Source organism: Nothoprocta perdicaria, unplaced genomic scaffold (assembly GCF_003342845.1).
Source record: "Nothoprocta perdicaria isolate Ctin4 unplaced genomic scaffold, notPer1 scaffold_265, whole genome shotgun sequence".
Classification (NCBI taxonomy): Eukaryota; Metazoa; Chordata; class Aves; order Tinamiformes; family Tinamidae; genus Nothoprocta; species Nothoprocta perdicaria.
In genome coordinates, this window is record NW_020455494.1 from 11,696 (window position 1) to 37,455 (window position 25,760).

The 25,760-nt window shown below is 38.5% G+C and overlaps 1 protein-coding gene across 1 annotated transcript; it reads right to left on the reverse strand.

Annotated features, from left to right (window-relative positions):
- Positions 1-443: 443 nt before the first annotated feature.
- On the reverse strand, positions 444-24,564 carry UGCG (UDP-glucose ceramide glucosyltransferase). Its single transcript, XM_026040753.1, has 9 exons — positions 24,428-24,564; positions 8,903-9,044; positions 7,816-7,918; positions 6,847-6,948; positions 6,306-6,418; positions 3,650-3,828; positions 3,147-3,233; positions 2,524-2,713; positions 444-1,157 (listed from the first exon to the last, which is right to left on the reverse strand). The coding sequence occupies exons 1-9, from the start codon at positions 24,523-24,525 to the stop codon at positions 987-989; spliced, it is 1,185 nt and encodes a 394-aa protein (XP_025896538.1). The 5' UTR covers positions 24,526-24,564; the 3' UTR covers positions 444-986.
- Between the last annotated feature and the right edge of the window lie 1,196 nt (positions 24,565-25,760).

Sequence of the window (25,760 nt, forward strand, 5' to 3'; positions counted from 1 at the left end):
TTAAATACCTGCATCATGAAATTACATTCTTAAGACATTGTGTAAGAAAATAGCTCATGTGTGAAATGTTTCTGAAATGTATTTCTGCTCCCCTCCCACCCCCTACTGTGCCCCACACAAACACTCTCACACACACCCCCTATCAAAGCACTCGCTCACAGGAAAAACAAAAACACCCCTTAAAAACAAGGATGGGAATAGTGAAGGAGACCAGCTAGACTAATTACAGCACAGTGCTTAACAAGGTTCAGACAGAACCAGATTGGAGTTGGCCAAAAGTTGCCTTCAACAACATATGTCTAACCAATAATTCCTTCCAATTCTTCCTATCAAACTCAGTCCACTTTTGGTTCATTGCAATGACACAAAAATATTTCATATATACATATAAACACAACTCCAGCTTTAGTTTAGCTTTTATTTTTGCAAAGTCTATTTACCTTTCTATTCATTTTGTTCTGCAGCAACAGAACCTGTAAGAGGTAGGCATAAAGCATTCAAAAGCTTCTTTCCCAAAGTCCTGTCATGAGCTCTATCTTGTGGGACATTAAAAAAAATCTTTTTTTTTTTTTTATTTGTTTGAATCTGTGGTTTTACAACGTGCTGCCTTGTACAATCCAGACAGGCAGCTATTTGACCCCTGGATCTCCTAGACTAGCACATCATAGAGTAAGAAGCTGTTCAAATCCAGAAGGATATTGTTTTTGGTTTGCTGCAGAGCATCCATAGAGAAAATGGATGCTAGGACCAGTTCTCTCTGTTTCCTTTTGTACATAGGAGTAAGGTACCATTTGGCCAAGACTACAGATGTATTTTTCACAGATGCAAGTGCCATGCAAAAATAAATTAAAGAACAGATACCAAAACATACAAGTAATAAAACTACTGAAGGTAGATTTTTCTTAAAAGCATTTATATAAACAATTTATAATACTTTTCCTTCCCATCCCCATCTCCTTTTGACATTCACAGTTACAAAGCTGTGGCTATACATCAAGGATTTCTTCTGCAGTGCCTCCACAACGTAATCTGTAGCGGCCGGTCCTCCAGCTAATAGTGGGGTCCCACAAAGCAGATAAGAAGATATAAATCGTCATGGATTCTCTGATGAACCAAGCTACTGCATAATCAAGTTTTGAAAAACATAAAGCACCGCCCTGGGAATATAAAAAATGAGCATTTAAACACTGCTTATTCACTTAAATTTAAAACATTTATATTACGCATAMGTGTTTCCTGAAGTATATCATACAGCGTTTTATAGGGCATTTTTTTTTTCCGTTTAAGCTAAAATCTCACAGAGTAGAAGAAAAGCAGTGCAGCAGAATAACCTGGAAGGTTTGAAACCTCATCAGTAAATTGAGTCTAGCGAGAAGAAAGGTAATGATATAATTTCCCCTTTGGTTGTTTTTGAAAGCTTGGAAAACAAACAAACCCACCAAAACTCTGCCTTCAAAGAGACCAGACTTTTGTCACAGACCTTGAAGTATCAGCATCTAGACAGGAGACTGGACTATTGCACATTTCTAGAGCAGTAAAAATCTAAGTAAACAAGACTTTGGCCTGTCATATAGGAAACAAAAAATAAATAAATAAGAAAAAACCCAAGCTTATAGCCTCTCTGTATTTTCTGCTTGATCGAGAAGTTTATGTCACATGCAGAGATGGAACTGAGGAGGTTTCACAAAAGCAAGCACACAGCTTATTCTAGTATCAGACTACTCTTCTGTGTACATATTGCATGTGGTGAAACACAGCTGTGTAGACTGCTCTTCAATGGCCTTATAGATTTAGGTCAAGAACTCATTGTTCTTTTTTTTTTTTTTTTCCTCCAATGAGTATCAAAGATTATTTTTCAGTCTGAAGTCTGAAAATCCGAAGAACTCCTACAACTTCAGAAGAACAAATTGATTTATGTGGTATTTTTCCATACTCAGTGTTAAGGCCTCACTTCTAGTTATAGGAAAACTCTAGTTTTAAGAGTAAACTAAAACTCTTCAGCAATTTCATTTTTTAACACCAAAATAGCCAAAAGAGGGAAAAAATATGTACTTTTATACAAACCTCAGGCCTCATAAGACACAAAAGATCATATGATAAAAATGAATAAGCTTTCCTCCTGACCCACTCAAAAAGAAAAAAAAAGGGGGGGAACAAGAAAAATAATATCTAAAGACTAAATCCCCCTAGAACTGCTATTCTTGTATTTTAAAAAGTTTTTTTTCCTCTCCTAGAAAGAGGAGAGAAAAGCATGTATCCAAACTTTACGTAGAAACATGTGCATATACAGAGCAAAACTATAACTGAGCACTTCTATCTCCCTTTTGTGTTACTCTCTTCAACTGAAGTCAGAAGGAATGAAGTGACACAAGGACCGAAGTGACACAGTTTGACCTCTTGTATTTTTAATATTGCCTAAAGTAGCATTTCATTACTGTAAGTATCATTACTTTTTGCTGAAGTAGCTAGTGCTGAAACATTAATAAAGCATATGGAACTTCAGAAGAAAGTGGTGCAACATACCTGAACACCTCTTAGTTGAATGTAGTCAAATATAAACCATGCCAAACAGTGACACATGAAAAATACCATTATATCCCATCTGAATACATGATGAGCTGCCCATCCAATAACTAGACTGGCAACAAAGCACTCCGAGATTGGCTCACAAATTATTGTGGCAGGCAACATATTAATTCGCAGCTTGGCCCACCTAAGGAGAAAAAAAGAAAGAAAAATCATCAGTTTTGACCATATTCTACTCTATATCCTGTTCCAAGACTTCATCAAGTGATGAGCCACTAAACTTTCCTTGAGAATATGTTAATATAGTTTCTCATTTAATTATATGTTCAAGTAAATTGTTGTAAAAAATGCTTTTAAACATGATGCACATAAAAGAAAATTAAAAACTAATACTTATTAACGCTAATAGTATACCAACTGTGCATACATCAGTCTTAAAATCCACTGCTTTATCTACCAAATAATAAGAAAGGTACATTCAAACRTTTATTGCAACTTTAGCCTTTCAGACATTAGATAAAAGTTAGCGTTGGACAAGTTTTTTTCTTATAACTATTGGCTTATCCACGTTGGATGTAGGTGATGGGAGGACAGGGGAGAAAGTAAAGATTAAAAATTACCTGATCATTCTAGACTGAAACTGAGAAATGGAATATGAACCAGAGTTCTGCATTGCAACCTGTGTGGCCATTGCAAATTTCCAGCCCCTGAAAAATGAATGTGCAAAGTAAGTATCCTCCACATAAGAGGTGCTTAGATGTCTGTACTGTAAATTATCTCATGATATTATTATACTAAGAAAATTTTTAAATCCTATACGCCATGCTATTACAATGGATTTAAAAAAGAGATTTGAAATATTTTATCAAGTCTTAGTTGGAAAATAGCAAACACTCAAATACCATTATATTTGCTCAGTTCTCAGAAATTTCTAAGGATATTGAAAATGATACAATCCTTGAGAATTAATTAAAGCATATTAGTAGACAGAACGTGACAGAAGTACTTCGCTGAACACCGAAAATATAACTGAATGTTTATGTATAGAATGCAATATATTGCAAACAAATACATTAATTAAAAGCATACTTAAAGAAATAAGCTCACTGCAGAGGCATCTTACCGATCAGCTATAGCTTTGGCCATGAAATAATCTTCAGCAATATACTGTGCAAATGCTATCAGTCCTCCAGCTTGGTCCAAGACATCTTTCCTCATTAAACAAGACATTCCTGTTACACATTTGAAGCCAGTTAAGTTGGCTGAAATATATGACCTTGGATGTGAAGTTCCAAAATAAACCTGTAAGTAAAGACAATAAATTGGTCTTTTGAAAATCTACAGATATTTATGCAAGTACTAACTATTCCACGTGCAGCTTTTTATAAATATTTCATCAAAAAGATTGGGTAAAAGAAAAAATACCCTAGATCTGGCCAAATTTGATGGCATACTTGGAAAATTTTCAAAATCAAACTGCTTTGTACTGGCTGTCCTGCTAATCTTGAATCTTTCCCCCACAGTTCAGCAACTCTTATAAGCACATATTCATTCTGGAAGGCAGCTTTTTAAAGGTTTCCCCTATGCCAACGTGGGAGAAAGTGAGCAATTTAGCTATTGCACTGAATTCAATTCATTTTACCACTAACGATAATATGGCTTCCTAACATTCAAAAGACCCAATAAATTATTTTTAGAAGGGTTCCTCCATTCAGACATTTTTCATGAAACAATTAAATGATCACAGAACACAATGAAGAACAAGAAGCACTCACAATTGCAAGTTTTGTTCTCTTTGAGAACAATGTACTGTTTAACAAAAAAAAAAGATAAAAGAGTCAATTTATTACAAATACATCATCTTACTCAAAATGGCCAGTTCTGTAGGGCATGTCTCACAGCTATTGCTACCCATACTCATAAGAAAAACATACACACTCAGAATTTTGCAGCAAGTGCTCGTATACGAGAATTTACAAGTTTCTGAACAGTTATTCGGTCAGTCTAAACGTTCCAATGACTGTACTTTTGTCAGTTAAGAGAAACAAACAGTCAGGAGACAATATTTTTTGTTATCCTCAGTTCTTCTCCTATAAAAATATATTTTGTAATCCTATGAAGTATCATCTAAAATTTTTTACATTTGTTAAACATGTGTTAAGAAGTCCGACTGAGATTTTATTTAACAAATTCATAAACTGACTGCATGTTGAATATGCAAATGAAATTACCACAGTTAAATTGCTATCTATTAATACTAAAAATATTAAGTCAGTCAGTCACTAGGATTTAATGTTCTTGGATGATAACTAAAATAGAAATGCTGTCTCTTTCCTTTTACATACAGTAGTTCAGTTAAGACTGTTTCGTGCAGCCAAAGATAAACTTTGAACAACGCTGAAGTCCCTTTTACAATATTTAGCAAGTTAATATAAGGCATTATATTTATCCTATAAAGTTTTATTTATAGGATATTACAGGATATTATAGATATAGGATATCCTATTATAGGATATAGGATAGAGCAATATTTATCCTATAAAGTGACAGTTGGGCTTGAGGGCTAGGGCGTTTCACTACCATTATTCTTACATGTGGTCTTTGCACTGCTTTTACTAAACTACTTATTCACTGAAGAAAAGGCATGCTAATCTTGAATCTTGAACTGGATTTTGAAGTAAAAGCTGTCACAGAAATACAGAAGCAGTAATTCTTTTTAACAAGTAACAGTATCAATTACTTTGTTGCATAGCTCCTTGCCTTCTTTTTTTTTTTCTTCATAAATTAATTCAGACTTTCTGCTTCACAAAGATCACACAAGAAGCCCTCTCTCTATGTAATGAAAGAATACTGAATTTCACTGCATTTCTACCTCTTGTATTTCTGCTTTTGACTCACATTAGCCAGCCTTAGGGCAAAAATGCCTTACTCATAGTGGTTTAGAATAAAAGATACTGCAATGAAATTACACTCCTTGARACATGAAAAACAAACACAAAAACTCTGCTCCTCCCTACTACAAAACACAGAATTGAATGACAGAGAAGAGGGAGGAAAAGGAGGACAGAAAAGATGAAGAGTGGCAAGATGTGCTATACAAATCATCTTGTTCTTGTTCAAGTGTTAAGAAATATGAAACAGCTCTACAGGAAAAGGTAATTTCATTAAAAAAAGGAGGTGGTTCATCTCACAACGAGCAGTATGTCTATGGAACTTTTTTTGCCATAAAGGGTTATAAAGGCTCAAATAAAAATACAAAATGGAAAAGTTGATGCAAGAAATCCACTCTAGATTAGTAAACATACACATCTACCTCTCAGATGAAAATGGCACAAAGCTCAGAGGGTGTTATGAGGAAAATAGCACACAAGCAGTGCCTCTGAGAAGAGCAGCATGTAYGCAATATTATAACACATGAAAAACCGCAAGCTAGGCTTTGGAATGTTTTTATGTTTCTACACAAAAGTCTGTTTTGACTTCAAGTAATAGCTTTTAGCTATTTTTCTTTAGCTTTTAATAAATGTTAAGACAAATCAATCATTTATGCCATATTTGTTATTGTTTCTATTATAATCATACATACTGAATCCACACTTAGAATGCTTTGGTACAATTTAGAAACCAGAGTACTTTAGAGTATTTAAAATTATCCTAGGCATTTACTTTCAGGCAACATCCTTGAAACTGAAACGTTTCTTCACAAAAAAGATGGAAAAAGCATCAGACGATTTTTAGTCAGAAACATATTGCAAAGGAAGTCCAGACAACATTACACTTACCTGTTCAAGAGTAGCAGCAAAACCTTGCCTATCTGCAACATATGGTAGCCCATGGACCAAGCCTACTTTTTCAGTCATCTGGTTGGCCATATCTGTCAGTGTGTCTGGTGTTACTATTTGAAAAATTAAAAAAATTAAAAGAGAGAGAGAGAATTCATTAATGTCAAATCGTGTTGTTGTGCCTTCTGTACAAAAGTACCAAGATTCATGTTCTATTCCTACTATCAGGGTGACATTTTATTGTACAATATGTTCAGGCAAAGTTAACTAAAATAATAATGATGATTAACAGGCAATTCACGGAATAATATGTACAATTTAACAATTGGAAACATTTCTTTTTAATTGAGCTTAATACCTTTAATTAAAGGTTAAAAAATTTAACTTGATGAGAATATTTTGCAAGATTTTGGCTCTCATTTTTATTTCAGCTCTTAGCCAAAACAATCAACAAAATTAATTGTCCACAGGCAGTAAGAAGGTAGTGAATTCTTACTTTAGAAGGAAATGTAACAAACAGCATATTACTGCATACACTCACCTCTGATTCCACTATCACAAATCCATATGAGATCGTATTTTGCAACTTCATATCCAGGCATCAGGTTGTTAATCTTGGGATTGATGCCAACCTTCTTACCTCCTAAAAATTAGAAGTATCACACATGCAGTTAATGTCTTTTTTAGAATGCAGACTCCTTATTCCACCTACTTAGTTTTATTAACTGAACAAGAGTTTACTTTTCAATTCTAAAAGTCCATCTACTATTAAGAATAGGATTTAAATACGAAGTATTCATTCACTTTTACATTTCATGTCTCATTACGATGATAAAAAGATTTTTTTAAAAAAAGTGTTTCCTCAAAACAGTGGAGTATCAAGGTTAACATAACTAAAAGAAGAGTGGAGCTATGAAGCTACCACACTCTGCACAGCAAAATTCTCTACATCTTTATGTTAAGACTACTGATAATGCATTTGACTATTGTACATYAGAGTGATTTTAGAATCAAATAGAAAGAAAAGGAGCAAGATAATAAAGATGACACAGTCGGCTGGTCCAGACGTTCATTCAGTTTATTTCAGGGCAGGGGGAGTGTTCCCATCACCTCCCTAAGGAAAATGGAATGTGAAGAAACAGCCCTATAGGCTGTAAATGGAAGAAAAAAGAATTGTTGTAGYAGATAAAGCTCAAATAAATTCAAGTCACTTCCTGCACACTTAGTTCACTGCAAAGACAGAATTCAACTTGCCATGTACCAGATTTAGAAGGAAAAAAAATACACTTTCTTGTGTATTATTGTTCTTCCTATTTTTTTAAACTGATCTCACAGATTCCAAATGCAATCTCATTTTCTTTATGCAACTCTTGYTTATTAATAAATAATTAAACTACAGCTGTGCATCCAAAGAACAAGATAGCTGTTTACTTTAAAATATTGCACATATAACTGAAGGATTCTCCAAGAATATCTTGTAAAAATTCCACCATAGAGTTAAACAACTTACCAATGAACAGTCTAGCATCCACATTTGGGTATTTGCCAAGAAGCTTTTTGCATACATCAATAGCTGGATCATCGTGATCTTGCACACAGAGTAGTACTTCATACTAGTAAGAGAAGGAAAAGAGTGCCATTAGCTTCTAAAAATGCCCCCAATAAATCATAATAAAAATGCTAACCAGTTTTAAGGATTTTCCTTTTCTCTTTTTTTTTCTTTTTCTTCTTTTTTTGCATCTACCTACTGAGAAATGAATTTAAATCACTCAGCCACAATACACAGCAAACTTGACCATACAGCTTCCACATGCCTCTGACCTTTCACGACAGAAGTACAGTGCCAAAAGCAGTTTTGAGATGAATGTGGAGGAGGAATTTCTGTGTCTGGTTTTAAAACCAAGGACTGCTGAAGGAAAAGTTTGAGAGTAGTACTGTGAATTTAAAGCAGGACTGAGTGGTGAGTGATACAGCAAGCATTTTCATATTTTTCCCGTAAGTTACAGGCTGCATGAAATTTGGACTGGATCCGACACACTCATTACTTAGAGTACCAAGTCAAATATTGTTCAAGAACAAGTAAAAGTTTTTATTAACTATTTATTTTCAACACTGACAAGGCTTTCACCAATGACTAGTGAACGACAGCAAATCCGCAGAAAGTTCTTTACTGGAAAAGCAATCAGCAAGAACCATGACTATTAGGCCATCAGTAAAAGTTCTTTTTAGGCAATCTGTCACAAAGAAGTATTAAACTGAAAAAGGGTGCTTGGCCTCATCATAAAATGAGCCTCCAAAATAGAAGTATTTCATAATACTATTAATTAGGGACAATACTGGAGTAATAAAATCCTGGTTAAGCATAAAGTATGTTCTGACCACAAGTGTTTGTCATATCCCTTTACACTCAGCTTCTGGAAAAAAATGAACATTTGGAAAATGTAACTATGTATTGATTACAAAAGGAGAACAAAACAAAACAAGAAAACTTCTGTATTTGATTGAATTTAGTAGTTCAGTAGTTCTAGCCCAGGTCATCAACTTGACTTGGGAGGGGGAGGTACACACAAGGCAGGTAGGAAGTTGTAGATACTTACTTTGGGATAATCCAGTTCAAAGAAAGTTTCTAAATTGTTTATCAGATTAGGATCCACTCCTTTCAATGGCTTTAGAAGTGAAACACCAGGAAGTTTGCTGTATGGCTGTTTATCTGTTGCTTTCTTGTTGAGATGAAGTCGTCTGTAATTAAAAAGAGCATACATCAGGCAATACRAAAAAGAATGCATGCTAGTTTTGAATATGCTATTGAAAAAGACAGTCAAAAGTAACAAAACTCGGAAGTTTAAAAGCCACTGCAGAAGTTAGTTTTGTAGAAAAATAACTGTTCTTTTTTTTATATCAGTTGTATGCTTAAAATCCTAGCACTGGGTATAGCTATGTCAGTTCACTTCCTTCATTCAAGATCAAATAATTGGTTAATAAAAAGAGGACAAGTCACTTCAAAGCTCATAACTGCATGACATTAGCCTGTATTTGCAGGCTATTCATTATTTCATTTCTCCTACTTTCATTGCTTCCATGATTTTGTCATACAGAAGTGGCAAGGGTTACAAGAAACAGTAATTGCACTAAACAGTTGGAAGATTTCTACAAGAGAATCATCATTGGTAAGACATCTCTTGTGGAAAAATTAAATTACATAGTGATATTAGTCTAAATTCCTGGGTCTTAGAGTAATTTACAAATTCGTGTTTTAAGTAGGATGCTTAATATTTTAAAGAATAAAGTTTTCATTTTTTCAAACAAAAAGAGAAACTTTTGTTCTCCAACACTAAACAGCACTAAACAAAGTTTTTACCTTTCTCCACAGAGTGCTGAAAATCGTAACTAATATTATAACAGGATAATCAGAAAGAGCAAATGATTGGGAACAGGATGGAGAAAGGTCAGTTGCAATGTCTGCATTAAACAGTATCAGAGGGGGAAGAACAAAAAGATCAACAGTTAACAACACTGAGGATGAAGAYCAACAAGCTAATTTAAACAGCATGCTGGATCAGCAGCATGGATGAGCAGAGAGCACAATTCCAAACTGCCACTCTCTATCCAGTGGTGAAATACTACAGTAAATAAAAGATTTGTCACAACTGAATAACCAGTCCATATCCTTTTYGGTGGACGTAAAGACAAAATTAAAATCTTAAAATCTGTTTGCCATATATAATGAAATTTTAGTAAATTAAACATAGGTAACTCGAGAAAAAAATTTCCTGAAGTTTAACAACTGTAAATAATTGAGAGTTCTGCTATAATTTTGCTGGATACTGTACTTCACTAAATGCAAGCACTATATTCACATCAAAATAATATTTTTATAGCAGGATGTACCTTTAGAGTATCAATTCTTAAATAAGAAGTTTTGTACTTAAAAAACTCACAAGACACCTAAAAATAAAAGGCAAGAGCAGCTGTCATGTGCTTCATCCTAATTAGATKATATTAACAAAAAATAAATAAATAAAAATAAAAAAGGCTAGACTCCTAAGGTCACATCTCCTGAATAAAGTATCAGATCAAGTATAGCTACTAAAGAAATGTAGTAAGAGATGCACAAGCCCAGGACCTCCCAGGACAGAATTGTTTGCCTGGAAAAGGACACTGACATCACCCTCATCTCTTTTTTCTCCCGCATCTCCTTCAAAGTAAGTTTGCAGCTGGACACCAGGGGCAAAATGTTTTTGCAGAAAACAGATTAAAGATAAAAGGGTGAAGTTATAGGATCATTTCCTCATATTGTCATTGATCCCAACTGTGGGCACTGCAGAGGCAATCTAAAATAGCCCTGCTGAGCAAAAAAACAGCCAGCGTCRTACCAAAATAAGAAAAGTAACAGTTCAGAGAGCCACCATGAAGATTTATTTTAACAATTTTCACAGAAATATAACTGCAAGCATGATCTTTAGGACCACAAAAGTCAGGCTCTTCACAACAAAACTTCAGGAAAACAGGAGGAGTCAAAGAGACTTTAGAAAAAAAAAGGGCTTTCAAATTATAATGGAATAAGCCAGAGCCTGCAGCACAGTTTGATGCACTGGGGTGAAAGACATTAAAAACAGGAAATAAGAAAAATAAATGGCAGAATAAACATTTTTATGGAGAAAAACAAGGACAGAAAAAAGGATACAGAAAGATTTGAGAGGAAACTGTGATAAAAGTGTAAGCAGCCAATTGTGGAGCTGCAGAACATCACATTGCAAACTATGCACACATATAGAATTATGCAACCAATTGAATTATGTAAGGAAAAGCCTACACATATCATAAAGTTAGAGAAACCTTAAAAATCCTTCAAAAGAGGCATCATATCAGGCATTATTAAGGCCTATTCAGCTATTATGCACTATGGATAGAATTTTGACAGAATATAATTCAGTATACATAGGACCAATTCTAACAAGCTGTCCTAAAAACAAGATCAAGTCACATTTATTCACCACACTACACAAAAATGGCAACCTGCCATCCCAAAGGCACCACCATTGTTAAGAGTTAGAACTCTACCATGTCAGTTGTTGCAACACCCTATTAGACTCAATAGACCAAAAGAGAAAAAAACTAACACTAATTAATCATTTTAGCCTTAGGACGCCTCTTCTAAAGTGACATAATACAAGTAAGAATAGAAGGGTTACACGTGACAATCGAACAACACTAAGAAAAAACAGATTAATCATTATGAGGAACAAGTTACAATAGTCAAATAACAGTAATAATTTAAATGGGCCTTAAAATATCAAGCTGMATTCAGACGACATTAGCATTGTTACTCTAGGCATAGTCTAAATCTCATTCTACATGCTACAGAATACTTGAATTTACTTGATCTATTGATTTTGAAATATTATTAAAAACTAAGATGCAATTTGCTTTCCTTCCACAAATACCCACTAGTTTGCTACGTTTCTTTCATTCAGAAATTGAACAAAATCAGGCAAAATGCAAGTTAAGCAGTTAGGGTATCTATGTGTGCTTTCACACTTACATATACATTAAATGGYCAAGCATGAAATTACAGTAGTGAAGATGCAAAATTCCTTCAAGAGAGGTAGCTGCTAGTATAAGCAGGTGGGAAAAGAGAGAAGCTCCAGAACATCATGAAAACATCGTGACAGTTCAAATATCCTACATTATGTAAGAAGCACCTGCAAAGGTTGCTCAGACTTAACTCCACAAAGTAATAATCAACTCATGGAAGCAACTGTTGCACACATTTCTTCTTTTGGCAGATTAAAAAAAAAAAAAAAAGTTTAAAAGGCAAAATTCAGGCTACTGAATAATCACCATCCAGTGTACTACCTGATGAATTCTTACCAAATTTAATTTCACTGTCAGTAGTGATTCAAGACAGTATTCAGCTTGCCAGATACAAAGAGGGAAGGGAAGGGGCCTGCATGAATAATGCACAGCACTATTCTGAACCAAAATGAAGTAAAATATACTTGGGCATAACATCAGCATGGAGGAAGAAACAGACTCTGCAAGCATGTAAGAATTACTTACCAGTGTGCTGTTCAGGTTTCATTATTTCTCACACTGCTCAAATCATCTTGCAAATAAAAATTCTAGGAGTGGATTAAGAGGTCTAGGACACTTTTTTTTTTTTTCTTTTCAAAGACCTCCTAGACTTCAAATGAGTTTGAAAACTACAGAACAAGTTACCAAACAAAAACTGAAGCCACCTGTGGCAACATTTCTCTCAGCAATTAGCCAGAATTCTTTGCAAAGCAAGATCAAGGCTTTTAATTCTTGTTCCCCTACTCTTTTTCCCTCCCCATTGAGCAGTCTTATAATACTGCTGAACCAATTTAACCATAGGTCACTGCAGAGAAGCTATCCCTCTTCTCAYTCATCTTCTGGGATACTGCTGTTCTTATCTTACAGACACCTGTTTGACTGCACAGCTACCTAGATGAGACATGAATGGACATAAAATTATTGCTCTTCTGGCAATGCCAGCGTCCTGTCAGTTTGTCTTGGTAGCTACAGAGGCTGGAAGGCTGAGTGGGGATGACTTGGCAGCTTGACTAATGGTAGTCTCTTGCCTGTCCAGATTCAGTGACCATAAACACATTAAGGCAGTAAGTCAGTCCAACCACTGATCTRACAGTCACAAAATCGTGAGGTCTGACACTAAGGAAGAGCAGGAATGCACTACTGGGAACTACAAGGGGAGGAGGACTTTGTGGGGCAACACTGATGTCACTTTTAGTAGGACAGTAATTATAAATGAAAACAGAAAGTGTCATTTGGCCTTGATGCAAAGCTCAGAGGCAGGGGTAAGTAGACAAGTAAGAAAGCAAGAAGCACTGGATAAGAGCTTGGGGGTCCACTTCATAGTACAATGTTGCCATGGCTGTCTGCCATAAGTGAAATGATCATAAGTTTTGTTTCAGTGTGACARCAAAAAAAATTAAAAAAAAAAATCCAACAGAGGAAAAAAAACAAACAGCAGCAGCAAAAACCAACWCTTGATAGCCCTACAACACGTTGGCCTGCCTTATTTTAAATTATCTCAGATTAGAAGTTTGTCCTGAAATATATGCTAAAATTAGTGCACGTTTCATCATGTACTTATTAAAAAAAGACAAATCACATACATTTAATTCACTTTCAAGGCAAATGCTCTCCTGTATTAAGTGTGCCCTACAGACATATAGAAAGGGAAAGGAACAACAGAATTCAATGCACTGAAAAGGAACAATAGAATTCAATGCACTGAAACAGTGAAAGTAAGTAATAGAGGAAGAAGAAAGAAAAGGATATAAATGTCAGTAGTCAAGATTTTCCCATACTAAGAAAAATGCAGAATTACATATTTAGGAAGGACTGGAATAACAAAGAATTTAAACAGGTAACTACAAAAGTAAGCAACAAATTTCAGCATATAAATATTCTCAAAAAATATATATCTAGCTTATTCCATGGCTGGTAATAAAAACATAAAGAGAATTGTCTTACAATCTAGCATGATTCAACATTGCTGATTTTAGAAGTCTTCACATATAGTTGAAATTCTTTAAGGGTTATCAYAGAATTACAGAATCATAGAATGCTTAAGGTTGGAAGGGACCTCTAGAGGTCATCTCTTCCAACCCCTCCCTGCACACGCAGGGTCACCTACAGCACRGGACACAGGGCTGCATCCAGGTAGGTTTTGAAGATCTCCACAGAAGGAGACTCCACAACCTCTCTGGGCAGTCTGTTGCAGGGCTCTGTCACCCTCACTGTCAAGAAATGTTTCCTTAAGTTCCTGTGGAACTTTTGGTGCCTCAGCTTGTGGCCRTTTCCTCTAGTCCTATTGCTGGTCACCACTGAAWAGAGGCCGCCCCCTCCTCCTCACTGCCTCCCTTGAGGTGTTTATAGRCACTGATCAGGTCCCCCCTCAGCCTCCTCYTCTCCAGGCTGAACAGRCCCAGCTCCCTCAGCCTTTGCTCACAGGGCAGATGTTCCAGGCCYCTGATCATCCTCGTAGCCCTGCGCTGGACTCTCTCCAGCAGCTCCACATCCCTCTTGTACTTRGGAGCCCAGAACTGGACACACTCTCCAGAGTTTCTATCATCCAAACACCTGATGACATTACTGCAATAATATCAAGTTCAACATATGCAATCCATAAGTTGACATAAGATTATATCAAAGGATTTTTAACTACATTTCACCATTGAAATAAATATAAGTACAAAAAAGATTTTTTGGGGGAATGCAGAAAAGGTCATGACTGACTTCAACTTGGTTCAAACACTCTCTTTCTTAATCTAGAAACCCCTTTCTTCCTCCTCTATCTCCACATCTAACACTGCCTATTGTACGGGGCCCTGTTTAAAGCTACATTAATGGGTCCCTTTGTACTCACCAAAGGTTAGATTCCTTTATATTTGAGTGGGCTGAAATGAGCTTAACACAAACATGGAAGGTGTCTACATCACAGCCATCACTACATCAGATTAAAAAATAAAATCAAGGCACAATTTTTCCTTATAATTGATCTGCATGCTCCCATGAAAGCATTCATTTTTCCCCACCCCGATTTCTGCTTTCACACATGCTCAACCTAGTAGCTGTTTTAAAAGTTAAGGACACAAGATGAATTCAATCAGCCTGCTGATCCAGAGGAAAACTACCCCACAAAAAGCTCTTGCTGGTATGAATCACCATGCTCACCAAAGGCAGAAACGTTCAGCAAGGTGTAGGAGTGGCAGTGGGGGAATTAGATGATCTATTTGAAGAGCAAGTTAACAGCAAATGAAGCATATAAATAGATAYACTTTTTTTGGTATAGTTTTCCTCCTTTCAGCAATTCAGTTAGATAACTTCAGAGAACCACATCAACACAGTTTGGTCTATTTATGAAAGCATTTCCAGGGGACAGGAGTAACTCACGAGCTTTTGGCATGGAATCAACCTCCCACAACCTCCCAATCTTTTAAACATAAAGATTTAGAAAACCTAGAGTGTAAGCCAGTTCAATATTTTTAATTTTATTATTTTTTCAGATCTGTATTTAATTAGGCACAACTTTACTTCACAACATAATGCAATGTTTATGTAAACAAATGCTACCTACTGCTCTACCCACAGTTCCAAGTTACTCCATCCTGCCCCCTTTGTGCCAGAACCTCTCTCACCCAAAAATACTTCCCAGCTCCTCCTCCCTAAAAACTTCCCAATTAGCTGTCATTAATAAAGCATTGTTTTAGAATTAAGAGTCAGATCTGGAGAATAGATCAACTGATCTGGAGGAAAAGAGAAAAAAAAATCATACCAATTTTTTCCCTTATGTTCCAGTGGGCCACAGCCCATTCAGCTAACATGCAAATGTTAACAGATTGAAAACAGTATTTCAATGAAGTAGAAGTCTTACTCAAGCAGGAATTTACACAAGTTATTTTTTGTTTTAGCATCAGCTAGGGTAATAGAAAGGAAAAGCTACAAACCTTGCCTTTAGTATAGAATTGTCAGTGCATTTGCTCTCACTCTACAGATGTCTTAAGGAAAAACTGCATATATTTTCTATAAAGGACATTACAAATGGAAGAAAATTATTATAAAAATCTTTGAAACAGAAAGACAAGACAAAGTATAGTTATTTGGTCATTGGCATCATATGGAATGAAAAAAAAAACAAAAAAAACATTTCTGATACTTTATGTCTCCAACAGATAAAATACAGAAAAAAAAATGTAAGCTTCATCTGCAACATTTTCCTAAAAAACTCAGAGCTTTCACTTCTATATGTATGATATCTAATTTTAAAATGTATTAAAAAGTGTAGAGTATCTTTGTTTGACACACTTTGTAAGTCTTTCAGAAAGTTAAGGGGAGTATGGCAACCTTTCACAGTACCACCCCCTTCTATGAAATGAAATGAAACGAAAATGGAAGCAGGGGAAAGAAATCTCCTCCGGTCTGAAAACTATCTTCTTTACTCTCCCTCCCCAATCACAGAGATGGGTGAGAGGAAATGGAAGAATTGCCACTCTAATTGCTGCTGTTGTTCTTAGGAACACTTAACAGTTACCAAAATCTCTTACAGAGGAGATGGGCCCGGAAGCTCATCTATCTCTTTTTAAACCAGAATCTCGCCATTTATCAAAGCTTACAGGAAAAAGTCATGTTGTTTTGAGGCTAAAAAGATGTAAAAATATCTTATTTTCCCTAGTATAAAGTGTTGTACAGCATGTCCTCCAAGGACAGCTCAGGGAATTTACTAGAAGCCCATTTTCTGTAGCTTGATCACTTGCTGTCTAAAAAAGGTGTAGACATTGGTAGAAAATTGTGGGTTTTTTTCCAGTTTTAAAATTAATTGCAGCATTAATAAAGCAAAGCTGGGAATTCACTACTATACAGACATATTGCACCAATTCTTCAAAAACTCTTTAAAAACAGGACACTTATAAATAATACAAAGTGAATGCTTATCTTTGCTTACATTGTTTTCCTCTCCATTTAGAGTACTACTAACACAGAACACTTATGTCCTAGCGTGTTGGGGGTAGTGGGAAGGTACAGACAATGGTTAGGGTTGGAAGGGACCTCTAGAGATCATCTAGTCCAACCATCTAGTTAACTAACAAAGAAATTTGGGGCTGACTGTTTATATTAGTAATATAGATAAGCAGGCAGATCCAAGTCTGGTGTGACAAAGACATCTAACAAGTATTTATCAAAAATTGATTCAAGGGAAAAAGCAATACCAAAGCAGTGAGCTGCAGGAGCACTGCTCAGAAACTCTTCTTAATCTTTTATTTAGTATAATGGTTTAATTTGTCTTTGCATTTGTAAGCATGTTTTAACYTTACATGCCCCAAAGGAAATAAGACTTTTTTGTAAATGCTAGCTTCCAGAGTTTAACTCAATCTCTGAGTCTGGATTTTTTCAGTCCGGACCCCCAAAAAAAATATAAAGGTATATTTCTAAATTTCTAGATCATCACTGATGATAAGAAAGGCATTTAAGAAAAATCAAAACTATTCACCTTGCAATAAGCAAGACGAAAGGCTTTTTTAAGCTATAGCAAAATATTTCTCACAATAAAGCATCTTTATGACTTCTTTTAAATCACAAACAGACTTCAGTCTAAATGCAACATCAATATTAAGTGCATAAAATCATGAACATCATTTCAAATAAAATAAAAGGTAAAAAAGAGTCCTATGATTACTTTAAGGTTAGTAACTGGCCCYGAGCAATTTTGTTAAAAATAAGTAACAAAAGTCTTCAGGGTCTCCAGTAAACCAGTAAAACTAGCTGCATATTGATATGCCACACAATTCTTCTTAAAAATTTCACAGGTTCATTCTCACACAGTCTGGCTTCATCTTTTAACAACTCTACCCACCTGGCTTAATCAAAATTATGCCTTTACGACAACTGTAAAACCTCAGCTTCTTTTAACTTATTCATATCCTGATGAAAGCTGATAAACACGTCCTCCTCAAGTCACTCTTTAGTTTCACCTGACATGCAAGCCTGGATGCTTTCTCCCCTCCAAGGCATTTACTTGCTCTAGCAACCCAGTCTATTGTACTTCCAAATCAGCTTCCCACCATCCTTTCATTTGGTATTCTCTACATCTTGCCATCTTCTATCTTCTTTGTTCACACAAGCCATTCACTAAGCAGACACGGCTTGCTTTAAAAAACCCACTTTTCAACAACATCTACTGTGCCACTTCCCCATTCTCCCTCAATAAATGAGCATACTATCCTGTTAGTTGTAATTCCTCTCCTTTAAGGCTGCTCAGACAGTTTGAGACTTCAGTTCCTTGCATTCTATAAAATCATTCCTGCTAAGGGCCTATAATACCACATTTCTCCCTCAAAATTTAATTAGTATTCCATCTTCTTCATCCTCTAGATTTTTTTAGAGACATTATGCTGTTAAGAATATTGTCTTTCCCTAATCGCTTTAAACATCACAGTTGCTCTCCTGCCCTGTTATCTCTCTCTTGTTTCTGGCTCTACACAGCCCTTCTTAACTCTAAATCACAATTCTGAATGACTCACAAACTCACTCAACCACAAACATGGAATAAGTACTCAGAAGTACTCCTGTTTTTCCCAGACCTGTCTTCTCCCAAATACTGCCCAAAATAAACTCTGACTGCAGACTCAGTTAATTTCAACAAGGTTAAACATACACAGCTTACATTTTCCACACTACTTCCTTCTCACTGCGCCTATGCAATCACTAACTAATAACACCAGAAGTAACCAGCATATCTACACCCACAGAACAGATGAAGCTGGAAGGGATCAGTAGGCCATTTAGGCCAAGACACCTGAGTAGGATCAACTACTCAACTACTGCTCATGACTGTATCCACCCAGTCCCCAAGGGTCTCCAAAGATGGAGGCTCTCCAGCCTGTCACAGTGTCTCTCATGGGCAGAAGACTCATCTAAGGTATCGACCACTCCTCTCTGTTCTGTATCATCCACAAATTTGTTGAGAGCACACACTGTTCTATAACCAGACCGCTAATTACTATAAAGAGTATCTGCCCTCCTGTCAACATCAGGGGGGCACCACTAGTGATCGGCCTTCAGCTGGTCTTCGTGACACTGATAACAACCCTTTGAGACTGGACATTCAGCCACTTTTCAGTCCCCCTCACATTCTACTTACCTTTAGAGAACATCAGTTTCTAAACCATGATACAATGGAAACCAGTGTGGAAGCCTTAAAAACTTGAGATTATCAACAGACTTCATCCATTCAGCCAGTCACCTCACCACAGAAGACCACCAGCTTTGTCAAAGATACGTTGCCCCTTCACAGAGGCATACTGACCATCACCTTTAGGATGGTCACCTACCTCCTTAAATGCCTGATGCAAATTTTGCAAATTCTCTTTAAAAACAGAGCCTTTACTTTCACTTGTAAAGCTTACAACTTACTCTTCTTTAGTCTGTTTCATATCTGATTACAATAGAAAGGGAGACTAGGGATTTGGGGGTGGGGAGGGCTGTGTGTGCAAGCATGAAGAAACAATGTTCTGTCATACTGCCAATCCTTCATAATGCTGTTCAAAAGATTTTTTTTTGCCTTGTGATTTCTGTTCACTACTCAAACTCTTTGAATCCCTTCAGTGGCTTCTTTGTTCTGCCACAAACTATCATTTCCTTATCCATACCCTGACCATAGAGCAAAATGTTTCAAGTTCAAACATGCYTTGAGAATATGGTAAAAACTGACCATCTTCAGGAGCAAAAAGATGACATTTCCACCTAAAATATTCTATGACTTCCCACTCAGTCCTGGAAAATTGACTCTCACCCTGCCTCTGACTTACTGAAGTTTCAACTACTATTAATTTTAACTGTGAGGAAGAACACATGAAAAGCAATAGGACGGGGAACAAAACTCATAACTTTCCTATGCTATCCTTCGGAATCCCCTCTACTATAGTGCTGTCATGCAGCTCTTGTGTTAAAGCAATCCAGCACCTCATACAGATGCAGTATTTGCAACTAACATCTTACAAGGTTGCCACAGAAATTAGGGCCCACCCTCCACGCTCAGATAAAGGGAGAGAGGGATTCAAGGAGAAAAAGCTGGGGATTAACAATGCCAGCCTAGAACAAAAAAGCCTCGTAACTTTCCAGCTTTTTAAGCTTCTCTAATGCTCTAGCCTGCGCTCAAAGAYCCAAGTTCTTTTTTTGGCTTCATTTGCCTAAAAGTCCTGCAAAAAAAAGATTCCTAACACTCATTATGAGCTTGACTTTTTTCCCTGTTTTCACCCATACAAGATTACACTTGGCAACCCATTGTGAAGGTTACCAATACTATCTATACATCAAGTTTGTCATCAGCTATGTAACAGGAAAAACTATTCACCCCAAGGCAGACAACCAACATGCAAAATATCAGCTGAAATGATTGAAATTCAATGAAGGTTCAACTAAGACAATGAATAAAACCAAAATCAGACCCAGAATTCTGCATGCACCAAGTCTTCTAACCTTTTTTTTTTTGAGAAGTTCCAGTATAATCACACTTCTGAGTTCTGAGTTGGAACATAACTGTCAGCAAGAGGGCAGGATATCTTTAATTTCACAAATGGCTATTAGCATGAAAATCTATTCAAGTTTTAGTTCACTTATACCTCACAATACTTGCAAAAATCCTGACAGTAACAGGTGAATTCTCTCAAGAGTATCTGTTAGATTACAACTCTACTCAATCCCCTTATGGTTTCTACCTGTGACAAAGCTACCGCTGAATCACTTCCATAAACTAAAAAGTGCAATTCAGTGATGGAAATAAGCATAGATGCACAGACTTTACTTGTCTTAATCTGCACCTTACCAAAACTGTTGACAGATGTTGACAGCTATCAACCAAAACKGACACTTTCTTAAGAATCAAAGCTCACAGTACAGTAACATATATTAACCAAGAGATTAAAGAGTCTTCATATATCATATTTGACCCCATCAYATATTTTGGTTAGATTTGGACGATATGCCTCAGAATGCTTTTAAAAAGTTAGCCAGGCACTAGAAGAAACTTGGGAGTTCCTTTATTAGTGCAGTCTGTGTCTGCAATCTGACGTTGCTTCCTGTATGCAGACTCATGATAAAGCCATTAGTTAATTATGCTTTTAATTACATTTAGTTATTTTGTTACATTTTTGCTCTTGACAGAGTCCTGTGCTACACTCAATAAGCAAGAAGCAGTCTGACCAGATGCATCGAAATTCAGTTGGAACACCAGAAACAAGAAATTCATGGGAGCATTCATAATCTCTTCACTGATTGCTGTTAAATCAGAAACTTTTGTTTCTTTAAACAAAAGATTAAAGCATGGATTTTTCTTATCAATTAAATGACATGGGTTGATCCTTCCCAACTGGGAAACCAAAGCAATGAACAATTTCAATACCAACTTACTAGAAGTACCTTTAAAAAAGAAATTAATTTACCTTATTGAAGTACTATAAGTAAAATTCCTGCTGACATACAAGAATGACAAACACTCAATACCAGAATAGGATTCCAGTTGTCTGCTTTTGTAAACCCAGAAAATAACAGAGCAGGCTATGAATAGCTTCAGTGATTTATCAAACACTACTGAAGTTGAAGGCAAGTTACCAAAGTTGAAACTCAACTTCCCTGGCTTAAAAGCCATTCCTTCCTTCTCTTTGATACAAGAATAAACATCTAATATGCATCTTAGGTATGAGGTCAAAAGTTGAAAGAGTCATCAACAAGTAGCAAGACTCAGGAAAAAAAAAAGTGATAAAATACAGACTTTCATTTATTTTCAGTCTGAAGCCTGACAATGCAGTAGGAAAACTGAGATCATAGAGATTAAGCTTAAATAAAGCACTTTCTAGTTTCTACATGCCTTGTTTGCCAGCTTTATTAAAAGAAGACATGTATCATTCAAAAAAAAATCCTATTATTAAACACGAAGTATTCAATTTTGAAACATTATTAAAACAGCAAATCCACTGTCATGGACGGTGCCTGCTATTGATTCAGAAATATTTTATGTCTCAGACTGCAAAAACCTGAAAAAAACAGCTGTCTTTTTATTTTTTTTCCCTAATTTAAGAAGCCTTCTGTTTTGTTCTTTGTATGTCATTTTAAGTGAGTAGAAACCATTACTTTATTGAAATAACTACTTTATAGATCACCAAAATATCAATGTTTACTCCTCTTTTTCCCCTAATACTCTGGCCACTATTGCAAGTCTTTTTCCTTATTAGTCCCTCATTCACGCTGACTTCCATTTCAGACAGAGCTATATGCTCATTTTGAGTTCTGAATGTCTACTTTAGCTGGTTTCAGAAGTAGTATATTAGGTAATTTCCAACACTAAACTCCCTTCTATAGGATCAGTAGGTGGTTTTGTTTCACTTTAGAGGAACCATACGAAGAGAAGGGTCTTACCCAAAACCCTGAGTCAGGCAAAGAGGACAGTGATTCAGTAGATACAGCTCAAACAACACAACCTAAACTACACAGCGTAAATATCGGCAAACTGCATGTTGTCTAATTATTAGCAATAGGCTGATATTAGACCCACGTTACCTCTATTTACTTCACTGACTCAGGATTATGCTGAAAGTGCAATACTGCCAAACCAAAACCCATTCCCCAGTCACACGCACTAGACAATTTATAAAAATTGCCACTTGACTTAACAGCACAGCTATTTAGATTTCATTGTTTCAGCCTGTTTCTTTTAAAGGCATATGAGACCAACTGAACCTCGTGTACTTATACCAAAACCATTCCAAGAGGGGGACGGCAGAAGGGAAAACCAGGTGGCTCACCAAGGCCAGATCTGTATTTTTGCAAATGCTGCCAGGCAAGAACACCCCCTCAGACACTGCTCCCCCTCTCCCTATGCACAGCACAGGGACCACAGCACAGCCTAGAGCTGAGGCCCCTCCAAGGTGTCTTGCTCACCACCGGCCATGCCTGGTCCTACTGCTGCTGCTGTCGTGACCTCTATTTGGGGAACGCTGTTAATTGGCAGTAGATTAAGCAGAAAAGGYTAATTACTGATTTGGATGTTGATAAACAGAAGGCAGTAAAGGTTTTGGGACACCGGGAGAGCTTCAGACCTCTTTGCTTCGGGACAGCAAAGGCTTCTTCTCCCTTCCCCAGGTCCGGYCTCAGTCCGACCCCCCTCCTCCCTACTTCCTCCTCTGTTTCCCTTGTTTTTGTGCAAGTTGCACTCAGGTCCTCCTAATCCCTTCYGCAAGCAGACAGGCAGCACAGGGGCTTGGAGTCGGCACGTAACTGTCTGTCACATAGCAGTCTGCCTTCTCACTCCCTCACTTCCACTGTTGTGCCTTTCGTGTACTGCCTCTGCTCCAGCACAGATCCTCAGGAGTCTCTTTGGAGGATCCCTCCACAGGCTGCAATCTCTTGTGGGGGTGTCCCTGTTCCAGTGTGGATCCTTCATGGACTGCCACTTGGAGTGTTCCAGTGCAGCTCAGGCACAGGCGACTGCCCCGTGTGCATATCTTGCCTCGCACCTACCACGGATGAGCTCCTCCCAACAGCTCCCTGCCCTAGAGCGTCCCCCAGCTGCTTATCATCCTCCGTGTGCCCTCCGGAGTGTCTCCTCCTTCTCTGTCTCCAGCCCCCGGAGGTTGCCGCTTGAGTGAGCGGCAGCACCACATGCGGCCCTTGGAGAGGTGGAAGTGTTGGCTGTTTCCATTGGTTTGGGAGCTATCCAGAGGCAGCCGTGACCAGCAGAGGGCTGCTCGTGGTCTGCTCCACACGGGGCCCTGGTGCCGCCCGTCACCAGCAAGCCCGGCCCGTGGGGCCCACACTCGAAAAAGAAGGTGCTGAGGCCCAAGTGAATATAAACACCTAAAAGTAACTACAACACAACGGTGATCAGAGCTCCTGCGAGGGACTTTTCCATGAAAAAAAGAGGGCTACCATAACCAACGGCAGGAGACACTGAACTCCCGTTCCCGTCCACTCGTGAGGGCTTTACCCTTGACTTCAACAGGGGTCTATCACAGATGCTGGTCACATGCATGGGCAGCAGAAAGGAAGGAAAAAAGACACTCACAGACAGAACAGAAAATCACGTATTTTCTAAAAGCTGTGGTGATGCAAGGTTGGACTTTTATTTAAAAGAAAGTCAACCCCAACAACAACAGCAGAAGGGATCTACCAGACAAAAGGTGTGTTCCTAAACCTCTCCAGCACTCCCACAGGCAGCTCCCGCGGCGAGCCTGAGCACAAATCTGCCTTCTGCCGAGCACAGAAACGCTCTCCTCAAACTCCTGAGGTATTCCTTCCCCTCASACGTACCCAATAAGGGTCCAAACACAACCTTTGTGATACACACACAAATATATATAATATATACATATATATATTCGCACACATTAAGATGCACACGTATATACACTCTTGTCCTCCTCACCCCTACTGTTACTTCCCCCTGGTGCACAGCACCAACCCAGTATTTTATGCCCGCGATTTCACGACCCCCTGCGCCGAAGCCCCCCAAGGGGCCCAGGCCGCAGCAGCGCGCGGGCCGCAGCGACCCCCGCCCTGCCCCCGCTCCGCGCGCCCGCGCTTACGTGTAGATGATGGACATGAAGTGCATGAGCCAGAGCACGACGAAGAGGACGAGGCCGAAGATGGCGAGTCCCTCGAGGGCCAGCGCCAGCACCGCCATGCCCGGGGCGCGGCGCGGCCCGCTCCGGCGACGCGGGGATCGGGGCGGCGGCTGCTCGCGCTGCTGCTCCGCGCGCGCCGAGGCCTCCGCGCCGCTGCCGCACTGAGGGAGCGGGCGGCGCGGCCCCGGCCCGCCGCCTTTCTGTCACCGCAAGCGCCGCCCTCGCCCCCGCCGCCGCGTCGCGGCCCGGCCCGGCCGCGCTCCCGCCCGCCGCCGGGGGGCGGGGCGCCGTGACGTCACCGCCCCGCGCGGCGGCCGTTAAAACCGTTGAGCCGCCCCTCCTCCCGCCGTGGCCGCCGCCTGGCGGGGGAGAGGGGCTGGTAGTGGCGCCCGTGGGGCTGCGGGCTCGCTGCTTGTCCCCGCTCTGCTCCTGGAGCCCGGTGGTGACCGGGACGGGGCCCTCGTGCCTGCAGGGACCTTCCCTCCCCTTCCCCCTGCAGCCGGGGAGGCCGAAGTCCTCTGGCGGGCGGGCAGAGATAAGCCCCGGCCGCCCGTTGTTGCTGATTCATGTGGCTGCTGGCCGGGTGTGGCCATTTATTTCATTTTTTTTTCCTTCCTAATCTGAAAATGCAGCTTTTCCCCGTGCCAGATGGAGTGACACAAGAATCTTGCCCATCCTGGCAGCTGCCACCATCATCTGTGCCCTAGACAGTAGTAAACCATGGTTGCCATCAGCCTCCACTGATCTGCACTCTCATGCAATTAATAGGAGTAAGTTCCTCATTAACAGACATCTAGTCTTGCTTTTATTTTGTCAGAGTGTGTGTTAGTAATTCCTCTGACTAATGGTTTCCTTCTGGGGYGGAATTAAAGTGAAGAATCTTCCTACCCCTCATGACAACCTTTTTACATTTATTGAACATTTTTAWTTTTTTTAGCTGGGGTCAAAAATGTCAGTTTATCCCATCCACTGCGTGGTGACTTCGTCAGGTGCAAGTTTGTGCTCCTTGGAAGCAGCTTATTGAGAGCAATGGATCTGGATAACACCCCAGAGACGACATCCCCTTCCTCAAGGCAAGCACAAGACCACAAGCGCAAACTGAACGTTAGAAAATCCTCTAACCTCTAAAGGGTTTTTCTGTTCACCATTCAAGTCCACCTATCGCAAGTTGCCCCCATCTGATTTGTAGCTGAATGAGGAAATTAACTTTTTGCTTTKGTATCCAATCCTGTTGTTCGGTTATAGGGTCAAACAATTAAACTTACATCTATTTATCATCTCTTAACTCTTAATC

Coding starts and splice junctions, on each gene's coding strand:
- UGCG (XM_026040753.1), bottom strand. CDS start 24,525: ATGGCGGTGCTGGCGCTGGCCCTCGAGGGACTCGCCATCTTCGGCCTC. Junction 6,949..7,815: donor GGATGCTAGACTGTTCATTG/GTAAGTTGTTTA, acceptor TCTAATTTTTAG/GAGGTAAGAAGGTTGGCATC. Junction 2,714..3,146: donor TTTCAGTCTAGAATGATCAG/GTAATTTTTAAT, acceptor TTTTCTCCTTAG/GTGGGCCAAGCTGCGAATTA.